The sequence below is a fragment of the Xiphophorus couchianus genome, chromosome 21 (assembly GCF_001444195.1).
Source record: "Xiphophorus couchianus chromosome 21, X_couchianus-1.0, whole genome shotgun sequence".
Lineage (NCBI taxonomy): Eukaryota > Metazoa > Chordata > Actinopteri > Cyprinodontiformes > Poeciliidae > Xiphophorus > Xiphophorus couchianus.
The window spans coordinates 17,208,312-17,221,310 of record NC_040248.1 but is presented as its reverse complement, the minus strand read 5'-3'; the positions used below and the strand labels follow the sequence as shown (position 1 = coordinate 17,221,310).

The following is a 12,999-nucleotide window of genomic DNA, read 5'->3' as shown; positions in this document are numbered from 1 at the left end:
ACAATTTCCTGCCACTGGAATTTATTTTCTAATTAAGGATTATCAACAGCCCACTGCCTGCTGAGAGCTCCGGTCTGGTTTAGGCAATCAGGAAAAAGTTCTCACCAGTTTATTCGCTGCGAAAATATCCTAGGGTCATACTCTATTAAATTGAGGGGCTTTTTTCTTCCTCCAAGGATGTATGGATAGTCGTGGTTTAGATCACAGGCCTGGTTTGTGCCTATCACATGGCGGACGTCTGGAGAAAGCAGGGTGGCTGATGTTCAGCCGACAAGCACAGAGGGTATAATAAAGTGATCAGCTAAACAGCGCTGTGCCAGATGCTTTCTCCCACCATAGTCTTCACGTTACAGCCTTTCGAGTTTATTCAAGATCTCGCCGTTTTTCTCTTTCCTTCCCACATCTCTTCTTTGTGTACACTGTGCCACCTCCTTGCTTTTGTTCCCATTTTTTCTTTCCAACTCTTCGCCGTGTCTATGTTTGCCTGTCAAGCTGTCATTTCCCATGATGACAGTAAATATTATCAGGAAGTCTTTGTCTACCGCTGGAAGGCACATTTACATGCTGAGTATTTGCAATTCATGTTAGCTGACGCTCCCCTCTTGGCTCCATCTCTAAATAGGGATATTTTAAGGCTGATTATTAACTTGAAAAAGCATGGGGATGACTCAACGGCACTGTCCTCTGAAAATGCCCTAATTGCTACATCCGAATGATAAGCTTATTTAGAATATTCATCTTTCAAAACGGGTACACTAGCATGGAAATGTCCTCACATCATCAAACAAATGTTTAGGTAAATATTCAAATGCAAAAAAAGAAAAGACAAATATACAGTTACTAAAATCTGTGCTCTGTTGTTTCTGTCTTCTTCCAAACCAGTGAGAAGATATCTGAAATCAGATGCTTCTGCTTTTCTTAACTTACAATTGATCTCAAGAAAGCAAACATTAACTCAGACATTTAATTATTTGCATGATTACACATTACATATTAGAGAATATACAAAGGAAAGAATCATTGTCTCCTGACTACGTACTTAAATGGGATGTTTCATATTTATAGTTTAAGAAATGCCATCAAGACATTAAAGTTAAGGTTTAGCATAACTAGACAATGGGGCTGCAGCAGTGCCTGTATGCATACTGAGTCATCTCGATACAGACGTCATTTATGGGTGCAGGTGTGTTATTCACCAGCCTGAGGTTATCACCGCTGTCATCCAGGACAGGACACACACTTCCGCTTCTTTGGCATCGTTTTTAGAGTGATTACAGAGAACAAGGCCACTGGATTTTTTTTTCACAGCAAGACTTAAGTGTAAGTTGGTAATGTTGGCATTCAGTCAGGAATTCTGTGATATGGAAGCAACAACTCAGAGCGGGTTGAATTGACAAGTTTTGAGCTTGGTCAGGCCGGGTTGGTGATCAGCTGATTGAAAACAAAACTGCGCGTCTTTTTCTTGATTATTGACAATAGCTATGCGCTACCAGGTCCCCATGACAACAGATGCAACCCAACACAGCATATTTCTCCTGGTAGCTTTATATTTACTATGAATTATAACTCAATCATTACATAATTATAAAAAGCTCATATGTCAACCTTTGCTAAACTCCCAGGATCAAACTAATTTAAGCCTGAGGGACTTTTAAGATAATTTTGTTCAGACATGGACGAAAAAAAAAAAAAATCACCCTGTCAGATATACACTGCTCAAAAAAATAAAGGGAACACTTAAACAGGTGTTTAACACTTAAAGTGTTCCCTTTATTTTTTTGAGCAGTATACATAGGCGCATGACTGATTATTAGCGATGAAATAATCACCAAAAACTACAAAAGTGCTAAATGAAAAGGGCAGAGACAAGCATCTTAAACTCCACAGGCACACATGTTTGCTGGTTAGAGCAGCCGCAAATCATCCCCGTCTGATTCAGACCACATGGGGACTCCGAACAAATGTCCACTTTGTCTTTTAATGGAGGATCTTCAAGCAAACAGAAACACAAGTGTGATGAGTACATGAAATGCTCTCCAAACCGACACCACCTGACTGCGACAGACTTGGTAAAACGTACAAAAGCGTTTTCCGAGATGAAATTAAAGAAAAGCTCTTCTTTTTTAGCACCTTGGTTCTCTCCACAAACACATGACTTGCTATGTTTAAGAGCCTTAACAGCAACAGCAACTGCAGACCCTTGCAGATATAAAAAAAAAAAAAGCTGATTTTATTTGAGTCGGTAACCCAACTCGCTGCGTGCTCGTCCTTCCATAAGGGCACGGCAGATAAAGAGAGAACAACAAGCGGAGAGAAGCTGTGCAACAATAAATGAGAAGATTCCCAGACTCTGTCGGGCCCATAAAGGATATTAAAACGCCACGGTGCGAAGTGGTGATGCTTCCGGATGCAACACATGTGCTGTAATAGCACCTGCACGCAGGGAGAGCGGTGGGGAGGCCAAAGCTAATTAGTGCCTCCACACAGAGACTACTGTATGTGGCTGCGTAGAAACTGGCACACACCTGGGGCGATCATGCATTTGTTATGCTTTCCAAATGCCAGCAATGTTATTTAAGATTATTTTAAGCCTAAGAGTCGGAAACAGCAAGAGGGAAGTTTTGGGAGGGGAGACTATATGAAGGAAAATTGCTTCCATGCAACCATCAACATGGGGAGTATCTTAGCGGGGTCTAATATATCCCTTTGTTCCGACTTTTTGTTAATTTTTGTTAGAAGATTATCAACAAAAAAAGAGAGAAAAACATAAAAACAGGTGACAAGTCGATTAAAAACAGCCATGTTTAACATTACAAAAGTGCAGACACCAACTGAACGTTTTTCACATCTTGCAGCATTACAACCACAAACGTCAACGTGTTGTACATATCTTTTATGTGAGAAAGCAACACCACATAGCCTTTCATCTTGAAGGCAGACACAAAACAAAACACGGTTTTCAAAAATGATCGACAATTCATGATTCAAAAACTGTGGCACGCATTTAAATTTAGTCGCATGGAGCCAAGACTTTGTGGCGCCACTTTTTTTGCTAGCTATACGGCTGGAAAATCCTTTTGGGGTATTCTTCTTCAATCCTTTCATGACATAAATCCGTACTTTTCCACAATTAACTTTCCACGGTATTTGGTTGTTTACTTAAGTTCACTATGAATTTATGACAGTGGGAAGGAGGCTTTAAGTATCCTGAAAAAGAAAAAACAGAAATAGGAAGGAAGGACTCAACATAAAGCATATAAAATGAAGTCTGGGAACAAAATAATTAATTCGTTCATAACCTAATTTTCCTTTTCCTTTCTTGTCCAGACTTGGAAAAAACAGAAATCAAAATCAGTATGTTTCAGGACTATCTGTTGACTATTACTTTGATTTTCCAGTTAATATTTGAACAGCAAATGATGTTTAATCTGATATTTTTGTTTTTATTGAATTTGAACCAGGTGAAGCTAATGCCAGCTTTTGTATTTTCTTTTTATCTTAAATGCAAATTGTTTTTTTTTTTTGCATTTAAGATAAAAAATGCAAAAAAAAATTTTTTTTTACATCTGGCCATTTATCAAATGTTCTTCTTGTAAATGGCCTTTTTTGAGTCTGTATTGTCCAGTTTAATGATTAATCAATCACTAAATTATTTGATGATTTCATTAATTGATTCATTGCAATTAACACGTTTAGTAATTTCAGCCCTACCATCTGAGCTTCGATGCGTCTCTACTTGGTGTTGATCAATCAAATTAAATCCCCCACAAAATACGTTGAAAGCTGTGGTTATATGACAACATCGCAAAATTTCAAGGGCACGAATGCTTTCACTAGGCACTGTAGCAGCAGATTTATTATGATTAGGAAGATTTTTCCAAAGTGAGATTCTGGAACTTTAAAGAGATTAAAGGAATTGGAAGATGAATCTGCTGCACCAATTGGAGATAATAAAAAAAAAGAGCAGCTGCAGGCACGTCCGGTGACCGACTTACGTCCGCGTACAGCAGCAGCACACCAGCGGACGTACGTGCAGCCTCGCAGATTAAAGATCCTTCAAACTTATTACATAACTCTTCGGCTTCAGAGAGCCCTCTTTGCCTCTTTGGCCACCAGGATTTCCTCCTCATCCTTCCTCTCCTAAATGCCTTTCTTTCTGCAGCTGCTTCTCCTCCACGCTTTCCTCCCTCCTCATTTTTACACTCCTCCGCTCTTCATCAAGCCTCGCTCATTTGCTTCCTTTCATTTGGGCGCCCACGCAGATGTGCCGCTCGTTCGCCGGACTAATTTTAAACCCGGTCCCAGCTGAGTCTCACGGGAAAAAAAAAGAAGAGAAAAAAAACGCGGGCAGTTGTGCCAACTGTGATGTAAAGTTCCACCCGGGCTGTAGGTTGTGATGCACAGATTAGATTGAGTGTGCAATACCGCCTATTCAGTGATCTCCGAGGTGGAGAAGAAAGAAAAATGACAAAACAAAGATCAATTGTGGAGGATTATTAGATGAAGCATGGAGCTGGGGGTAAGAGACCCTCTAGCAGCAGAAAAATATTACAAAATATGAGCTGCTGCCCTCACTAAATCAAAACAGCAATATTTTACACCCATGTTGTTCTATACATTACTGCTCATGGAGCTGGATTTCAGAGAGGAGGGGGCGTTTCTGAGTTATGAGACTGGAGATGAGCTCTATGGTCGGAGATTTGTCGTGCAGACTGCTTTCCTGTCTTGGTTTTAGGGCCGGGCAGGGATAAAGCTGGCTCTTTCACAGATTGACGTCCTAACGACACGGCTTTTTGGCATTACGCGAACTCAAACTTTAGCTGACCCTCCGTTCTGTATATTATGAGTTCAAATCGCTGTCGGTTCTGTCTGGCTGGCGCTCCTTTGATACATAAGTTGGAAGATTTCACAGTGGCATTTGACGGAAACACACATTACAAAGGCTTTTACAGTTTGCCTTACAAGTAGGGATGCACTAATTCACTTATTTTTTCACTTCATAGTTACCGATATCTGAGATTCAGTATCGGCCGATACCGATCCAATACAGAAAATCTGCAACGAATTGACTTAAAATGTTTCTTTCTTTTTTATAAAAACACAGATATAAATGTAATGAATTACAACTATATTTCGTAACTTTGCATCAGTGCAGCACACTTATTTACATTTGTGACCAAACCCTTCTAAAGCTTGGTCAAAAGTGTAAAAACAACAACTTTAATTTGTTTGGTCAGTGCAATTAGGAGCACAACAGCCAATGTAAAATATATAACACAGAAACTGAAACCCACAAAAACAACAGGTTTACTACCTTTCTCAAACATGCAAAAGTAAACTGAAGCAAACCTTTCAAATGGTTTAGAAAGTGCAATTAGGAGTTCTAAATATCATGTAGAATAAATAAAGCGTGATGTCGCTAAGAGCACAAAGTATAGATTTAGAGTGCATAGATATGATGTAATGGATTGGGCACATAATCTCAGATACCCAATGTAGTACTTTTTAAATATTGGGACCCATACAGATATTAATATGGGATTGGTGCAGTATAAGGCTTATGATGCAAAGATCATTTAGTGAGTGATCATAAGCAACGTGTCAAAAAGTGAAAACTTGATATGTTTACTAAAAGTACTAAGCAGAAAATGTCCACTTTTATTTCTCCAAAGACATTGAAGTTATGATTAGAGATTGAGATTTAGCGAGAAATCAGCTTGTGATACATTACTGACTAATTTTTAGCTTGCAGAATTAGATACAGATGTAAAAGAAAACTGTATTTTCTACATCATGTGAATTCATGTGGGAGATTCACTTGGGCTTTGGGAGAGACATCAGCAGATAGCATATATATAAACACATAATATAAATATCTTTCTTTATTGTAGTTCTAAAAGAGAAACAGGATAGGTCAAGAGGTAAAAGTTTGACAAAATTCAGAGAAATTGGCACAAAGTTTAGATCAGTGCCTCTCTCATGAGAGACTCATTGGATCACCATAGGACAAAATGGAAAATGCCGGTTCTGACTTCGGGGAAGAAAAGAAACAAAAAGACAAAGGAGCAAACAAAAGCTAGATTTATTCTACGTCACCTCAAGAAATACAAACCCACCCACCTGTATGTGATATGTTTATGTTGCCACTTCTGGCCAGTGAGGGCGTATCGTCGTTTCCTGACGCTGAATCTGGATGCGCCGCTGATCTCGTCGGGAACCCCACACCTGGGCCTCTTCATCCACCTGCAGGATGAAGGTGCAGGAACCACGAGTCAAAACTCAACACACATTTTGTTGATTTTTGCCAAGCTGTGCAAGCTGGCAAGAGTAAAGTCCAATCCAGGGTAGGACATATTGACCCAAAAACGATAGCACACAATTTATTGAAGTTAGACACATTTAACGCCTCTCTGCATACACACACTGACACACAAGAGGTGCCTCACCTTATGGTGTTATCGCTACATCAAGCCAGAGAAGCAGCAGGGGGGGGGAAAAGCAGACAAACTGTTAGCTTATCATATTTTACTCTGTTTCTGCCTTGTGGTTGAACAGATGTTCGTCCGCTGGCCACCGGATTGCAATCTTACAGTTCAGTGGCCAATCGGAGCTCATTTGCTCTTTGTAGCACAGATGGTATTTCACCGTCAGTGAGGACAGATATCAGTGAATGCAGTTTGCAGGTAGAAACAAATAAAAGTCAAGTCAGGATGCCCCAGTTAAAGGTAAGGCAGCGTTTAGTTTACAGTGGCTACGTCTTATGTTTTTCTATGAAAACCATTTTAGTAATAACTGGTTTAAAACTCCCCTTTTATTTAAGGGAGGGACATGTGGGTTTGCTCTCTACTTCACACTATTCTCGCGATTTTAAACAAGACATGTGGCTCATTTCCTGAGGTCTGACTGATTGAACGAGGAGCGACCAATCACTGTCCCTTTTCTTCTTCTTGTTCCTCTGCTGGGCATTAATACTGAGGCACTTTGTATCCTTTGATCTGACACCGGAGATGAACTGTTTGCAAAGGGTCCGTTTGATCAAATTAAAACACCTCGCTTAATCTGTGTCGGGACAACTTTGTGTCTGGCAGAATGCCTCCTCGTCTTCAGAATACAAAGTACAGCTGGAACGAGGAGTGCAGTAACCATTCACATCCCGGCTTGAATGTGAAATCTCATCAAAATGCTTGAAATGTTTTACCCAGACGGTTTTGTCTGAGACATGGCATAAATTTAAATAAGACTTATCTGTACGTTATATCTTTAAATTGAAGTGAAGAAAGGACATCATTCTATTTGGAGTTCACATCTTAAAATATGAGAGAACCATGGCTGGTTCCTGGTTAATGTGCCACAATGTTTTGTCAAAGGTGTAGCAGTCTCTATCTATATGTATATATAATTTACACAAATAGAAAGTGGCAAAAATTGGGAGGCAATTATAGGTGTACAAATAGGTTAAGCATAAAATTCACTTATATTACTATTATTTCACAAATTAAACTTTCTATTACTTCCGAAGGCATTGCTCAGGAAGCATAAAAGCGTGCATTACTTACTCTATAGTGTTGCTGTCCAGATTCCCTGTGACATTTAGGCCATAGCGGCGCTGCATGGCAGCGATAGCAGTATGCATGACTCTGGCAGAACGCAGCACAGACATTCTGGGGTCTGCAGGAGGTAGGTAGCCATACCTCTGGAGCCACACCTAAAGGCAAGAAAACACAAGAGCAAAACATTATTATTTAAAAGATGTTTTCAAAACATTAGTTATCTTGACGTTGTAACACATTGGCAAAGAAAAGCTAACAGTGATGCTAAAGCTAAGAGATAATTAGCTCCGCTTAGCAGTGGTGGAACCAGGGGGCATGGTGCTCCCAAACTTAAAAATGTCAAGTATACGAAAATATTGGCTCACTTACTCCTACTTTTTGCATGTTCATGGCAGATAGAAAGGGTATCTCAACTCTTTTTGTCCTGTAAGCTTAACTAATCCTTCGTAGGTTTTATAGGTGACACATGTTAAATGGAGTGGTGTTGGCTGTTCAAGCAAAAGGAATCCCTCTCCTTAAATATTTTAGTCACAGTAATTACAGTAATGTTTTGTTTGATATGACAACAGTTTCTAACTGTAAATCTTCCTTGCTAAAAATCGTTTCTTCATTATAGCAGCTCATTGTTCTATAAAAACATACATTAAAAATACATCAGACTGTTAAAGGCTTTGTAAATAAAATTTTACATGAAATGATACTTTGCACGTAGGTATTTTTGCAATGTGGTATTTGTTTCAACGCTGGATTGTGGGCTGTTGAACTGAAGCAGAGAAGCAACAACACTGGTGTGACTGATTTTTCAAAGAGTTATATACAAAATAATGAAATATCAGAAATCAACCACGTGACCAGAGTAAGTATTTGAGATAGATTTACAAGATAAGAAATGTCAAGATGCTTTAAGATCTCAAAATCTCACAGAACTGGATCTTGGTGACACATTACAAACTGAAAGCCTAAATAAAAAAAAGCAGGTTTATAAGAAAGAAAGATATCAGAGCAAATATCATAAAGCAAAGGTGGTAGGGATGGGTGCTGGGGACTTAAACGGGCTAACTTCTGCTCCCAGTCCTCATCACAAAAATGCCAAACAGATTCACTAAATTCTGTTCAAACACAACAAAGCCAACACGTTTGTTCTGGAGTTAACGAGCAACAACGTCTCTGAGTCTGAGCGAGCCAACGATCCCAGAGCATTCCTCAATTCAGCAGATCAGTACTCAAAATCGAAGCTCTACTACGCCGTAGACAACGATGTTGAGCTGTTTCTGTCATCATGGTGCCCTGCTGTTCGGGACGGCGCAGGATACACTCTGGCAATAAAATCCACTAAGCAGTGAGGGAAGCTCGGCGAGCGGCGGGATGGGAGGGAAGGAAAAACCATTACTCCTCTAGGGCAGAAACGTGACTCTACGGCTTCACTTACACTGAGTGGGAAAACGAGCCGCAAAAAGGAGCACGTCAGAAGCTTGTTTTATGATTTGGTGTTGATATTTGTAAATGCATACAATGCATGTTTGTTTCTTTGTTTTTTTACAGTGAGGTATCATACTCTGTAAATATGTTGATAGGTCTTTACTGAATTATATGTGAGTTGATACTTGTAAAAAATAACCTTTTTCTTTGCATATGGTGAAATGAGGACTATGTGATCTGATTGCTAAAAGGTATGAGATTAACACTTCAAGGCAACGTTATGTCATCCATCTTTTGCTGCTTTAGAGTAGGAGAGGAATTATGCAGAAAGCCCAAAGAGCGACAGATTCACCGTCGAGCTTTGCAGATGGAAATGTTTATTTCATTTCGGCTAAATGTACAATCGAAATATGTACATCCCAAATATTTAAAGTAAAGTCGGTCAACGCAAAAGTGTGTTTTTTATTTTTTCTGGAAACTTTAAGTATTAAAAGACAATTAATTTTTTTAACTTGGACAAATGGATTTAGGCACTTTTATACATCATAAAAAAGCAAAATTCTCTTTCATGCATGTTACTTTACATGTAATTAAAACAATGAGAATTGATAAACGAGACAATAAGTGTAGTAAAAATAGGGATTTCCTGGATATTCCAGCTTTAGAAGTTTCTGAGCTCTGAGCAGATTATGATTTTTTTCCCCTAAGAATGTAAACATAAAAAATAAAAATGTGATGATGCATAAATGAAGGAATAATAAGACTATACCTGTTTACTGCATATGTCCCTGGCCTTAATTTTCCTTTTTTTATACTGACAGAAAAGTACATTGTGTTTGCTCTTGAGTTTCATAGGCTCTTAGATTTAATGCAATTAATGGTGAGGAAGGACAGTTTTCAGTGTTACACCAACTGATCAAGTGAAAAATATGTATATCTAATATTTGGTTGATTACTTAAAAAATCTGTCATTTACCACACTGGCATATCCCTGCATTACAAAAAGGCAACAGTCTGTTTTAATTCATTCTCTACTTGAAAATGAACAACACCACAACCAGACATTTCTAGCGTTGGTTTATCTGTTTTGACTGTAACAGAAAGAACAAAAAATAGTTGCAATCTATTTACTGAGACCAAAAGTCAGACATTCACATATTGCTGCAAGCAGTCAGCATACAGTCTAGTCCAACTTCCACTCATATTGTTTTTTCATCTCAAGTACTGCTCCCACATATTTCTTTGTCTTTTCTCATGCATCTCTCTGTTTCTGTCTGCGCTCCTGTCAGCTTAGCGGTGAGAACATTACAATGTCTGTCAGGTTCATTGGTGCAATTTTTATTCAGCTGCTCAGCTGCTGGAGCTTCCCTCCGCCACCTCCTCCCCGCCTCCCCGGGCAAGCTGGCACGCAGATGCACAAGCCCCATGAAGCCACAGACACCAATTCAGCGTGAAGATGTTGCAACGAGATGCTGCAAGCGCCTATATGGCCACAGAGATTTTGATGTTTGTTTGAGAATTTACAGCAAAGATATGGTTCAAACAAGTCGCAGATATTCAGTTTGTTTTATCGTGAAGGCAAGAGGTGTGACGCTGTACTTAAAAGTGTCTTAAACCTATATATGAACTAAAATTAAAAACAACAAAACAAAAATAAAATTTGCTCAAAATTCACATTTAGTGTTGGAATTTTCTCCTTGGTTATGGTTTCATAATTACTACAGCAACACAAAAAGAAAAATGACTGTTTTTAACAGCTAGGCATAGCATAATAACCACCGAAAAAAGAAAGGAGCGACACTAGTTGCATTTCCATTAACTCCAAATGCGCAAACTGGAATGACAAAAATGATTTCGGCTCCAAAGTATAAGGAGTTTGTTGGGCCAATGCCTGAGTAAGACGCAAACATCTCCTCTGATGGCTGACGATGAGCGCTGGTGTCGTGGCTGAAATATGAATATATCCCCTGTAAGTGTCTGTCACTGCTGTGATCACATGATAAATGAGTTATCATGTGATCGCCCAGGTGTGGTTTTAATTGCATTTCTTATTTAATGGAAACACAGCAATTGCGAAACTGTTTCTTTTCTGACATTAGCAGAATATTGAAAAAGTTTTGCATACATTTGTAATGGAAACGCAGCAACGGTTGAGCTTTTCATCATAGCACCTGTTGCATATTTGAAGAAAGTCAGTTTTACTATCTGAAAGTTGAAACTTCGGAATAAAAAATGTGAAAAATCCACTGTAAAAACACAAAGTACTAGTAAACACAAGTACTTTTCGTTTAAGTTCTAGTGCAAATATCTTTGTACACTTGCTAAAAAGTTACTTTTTAGCAAGAAGTAGAGGCTCGTTTTAAGTAAATAATTTGTTAATATTGATGAAAACGTATTTGTTCCTTTGGCAGATTATTTCACCAGTACTTTCACAAGACAATGACCCAGTCTGGACTGACAAGTTGTTGCGTCTGATGCTCCGACGGTGACAGGATGTCGGACGGTGTCAGGGCGTGCGTGGGAATTGAAGCGCTTGTTCGGGGTCCGACGTGAAACCGAGACATATACATGGAGGTAGGATGCACAGGGTGTAGCTGTCAAGCTGGTTGTTTATACACAACGCCACGGGGAAACAACCAGGCAGAGCAGGAGGTGAACATAACAGAGGAGGGCAGGCGGTGATTCCAAGGAAATGTTCTGCACTAGCAGCAAATGCAGTAAAGCTAGTCCCTTTGGTCACTGTGTTTTTTTCTTTTTCTTTACACCGGTCTTGGAACTTTAGAATAAAAACTCTGACTGCAGAAGTTGGAATCTCAGGATTTAATACGGTTTTACAGCAAAATCAGAGGCACACCAATGAAATTTCAAATAATTTCTTCCCTTTCATGGTCTATAAGCACACCAATCAAGAGCACTTTTGTGGTAAATAAAACAGCTAAAAGTCAGAACGCGTCATTTTCTTGTTCTGACTTTTAGCTGAACGAGAAGGCGTAAAGCATGCTATGTTTTACACTTTTACATATGAAAAAGCGAAGAAAAAAAGAATGGAAAGTTGTCAAAGTTGAAATCAGAAGAACAGACATCATCCAAAATTGGAAGCCGGTAGTCGGTGGTAGAGATGTGAATCTTCCAGTGTCCAGCGATTTGATTCGATTTGATTTTTAGGGGCACAATTAAATTCAGAAACAATTTTTGATTCAGAAACCAACTTTTCAATTCAAACGCTCTAGAAATTCTCTTTAAATTATGTGACAGACGAGAGTAAAAGACTCTAAACAAATAGAACATTTACTTAAAGCAATTCTGTAAGGTTCCATCAGCTTTTATTTAAGCAAAAATAGAATAAATATTCTGTAACTTAAGTTGCCAGTACAAGATTAGTTTAACTGCCTAGATTTATTACTCAAAATATAATTTTACCAAAAATTAAGCAGACTAAAATCAATTTTTGAGCATTTTGAATCGATTTGGAATTCCCAGACTAGGAATTGCGATTCTCTAAATAAGGAATCTTTTTTTCAGCACCTCTAGTTGGTAGCACTGTTTACTCGTAGCAAGAAGGTTCTTGATTCAAATCCTAACTGGGGATCTGTCAGGATGTTTTTCCTGCAGGAAAACTTAAAACATGCACGCAGTAGCTGTGCCTTCAGAGCCAGACCCTCCCAAGCTCAAATGAGAGAATCAAAGAGAATCGTGGCTGAATGCTCAAACGTGCTGACATAGTGCAAAATTTCAAAGATTAAATCTTAGCCTTTAATCTTTTCATCCTTCATTATGACAAAGATTATAGGTCACGCAACTAGTTTTACTTTTTTTAGCATCCTGTGACCACTTTAGGAGTCCACAAAGCGCACATCACATTGTCAACACCTTAATCCATCCCAACATGATAACGACAGACTAAGTTTCCATGTTGCTATAGTCTTATTGAATAAGAGGAGACCGCTTTGCGCAGTCAGAGAGCGTTTCTTCCGTCTTTTCAGTATCCAGTCACTTCTTATCCGTTTCTGTTTTCCTCCTAAATCCTTCC

General features: G+C 38.9%; 1 protein-coding gene across 2 annotated transcripts in view; it reads right to left on the bottom strand.

Annotated features, from left to right (window-relative positions):
* Positions 1-12,999, bottom strand: part of mmp16a (matrix metallopeptidase 16a (membrane-inserted)) — an 82,556-nt gene that overhangs the window by 56,325 nt on the left and 13,232 nt on the right. Inside the window, exons 2-4 of one of the 2 annotated variants that reach the window (XM_028005060.1) lie at positions 7,557-7,705; positions 6,447-6,461; positions 6,121-6,243 (exon numbers count right to left, since the gene is read on the bottom strand). In XM_028005060.1, coding sequence (XP_027860861.1) covers positions 6,121-6,243; positions 6,447-6,461; positions 7,557-7,705 — 287 coding nt within the window. The remainder of the gene's footprint in view (positions 1-6,120; positions 6,244-6,446; positions 6,462-7,556; positions 7,706-12,999) is intronic. The other variant, XM_028005061.1, reaches the window with a different exon arrangement.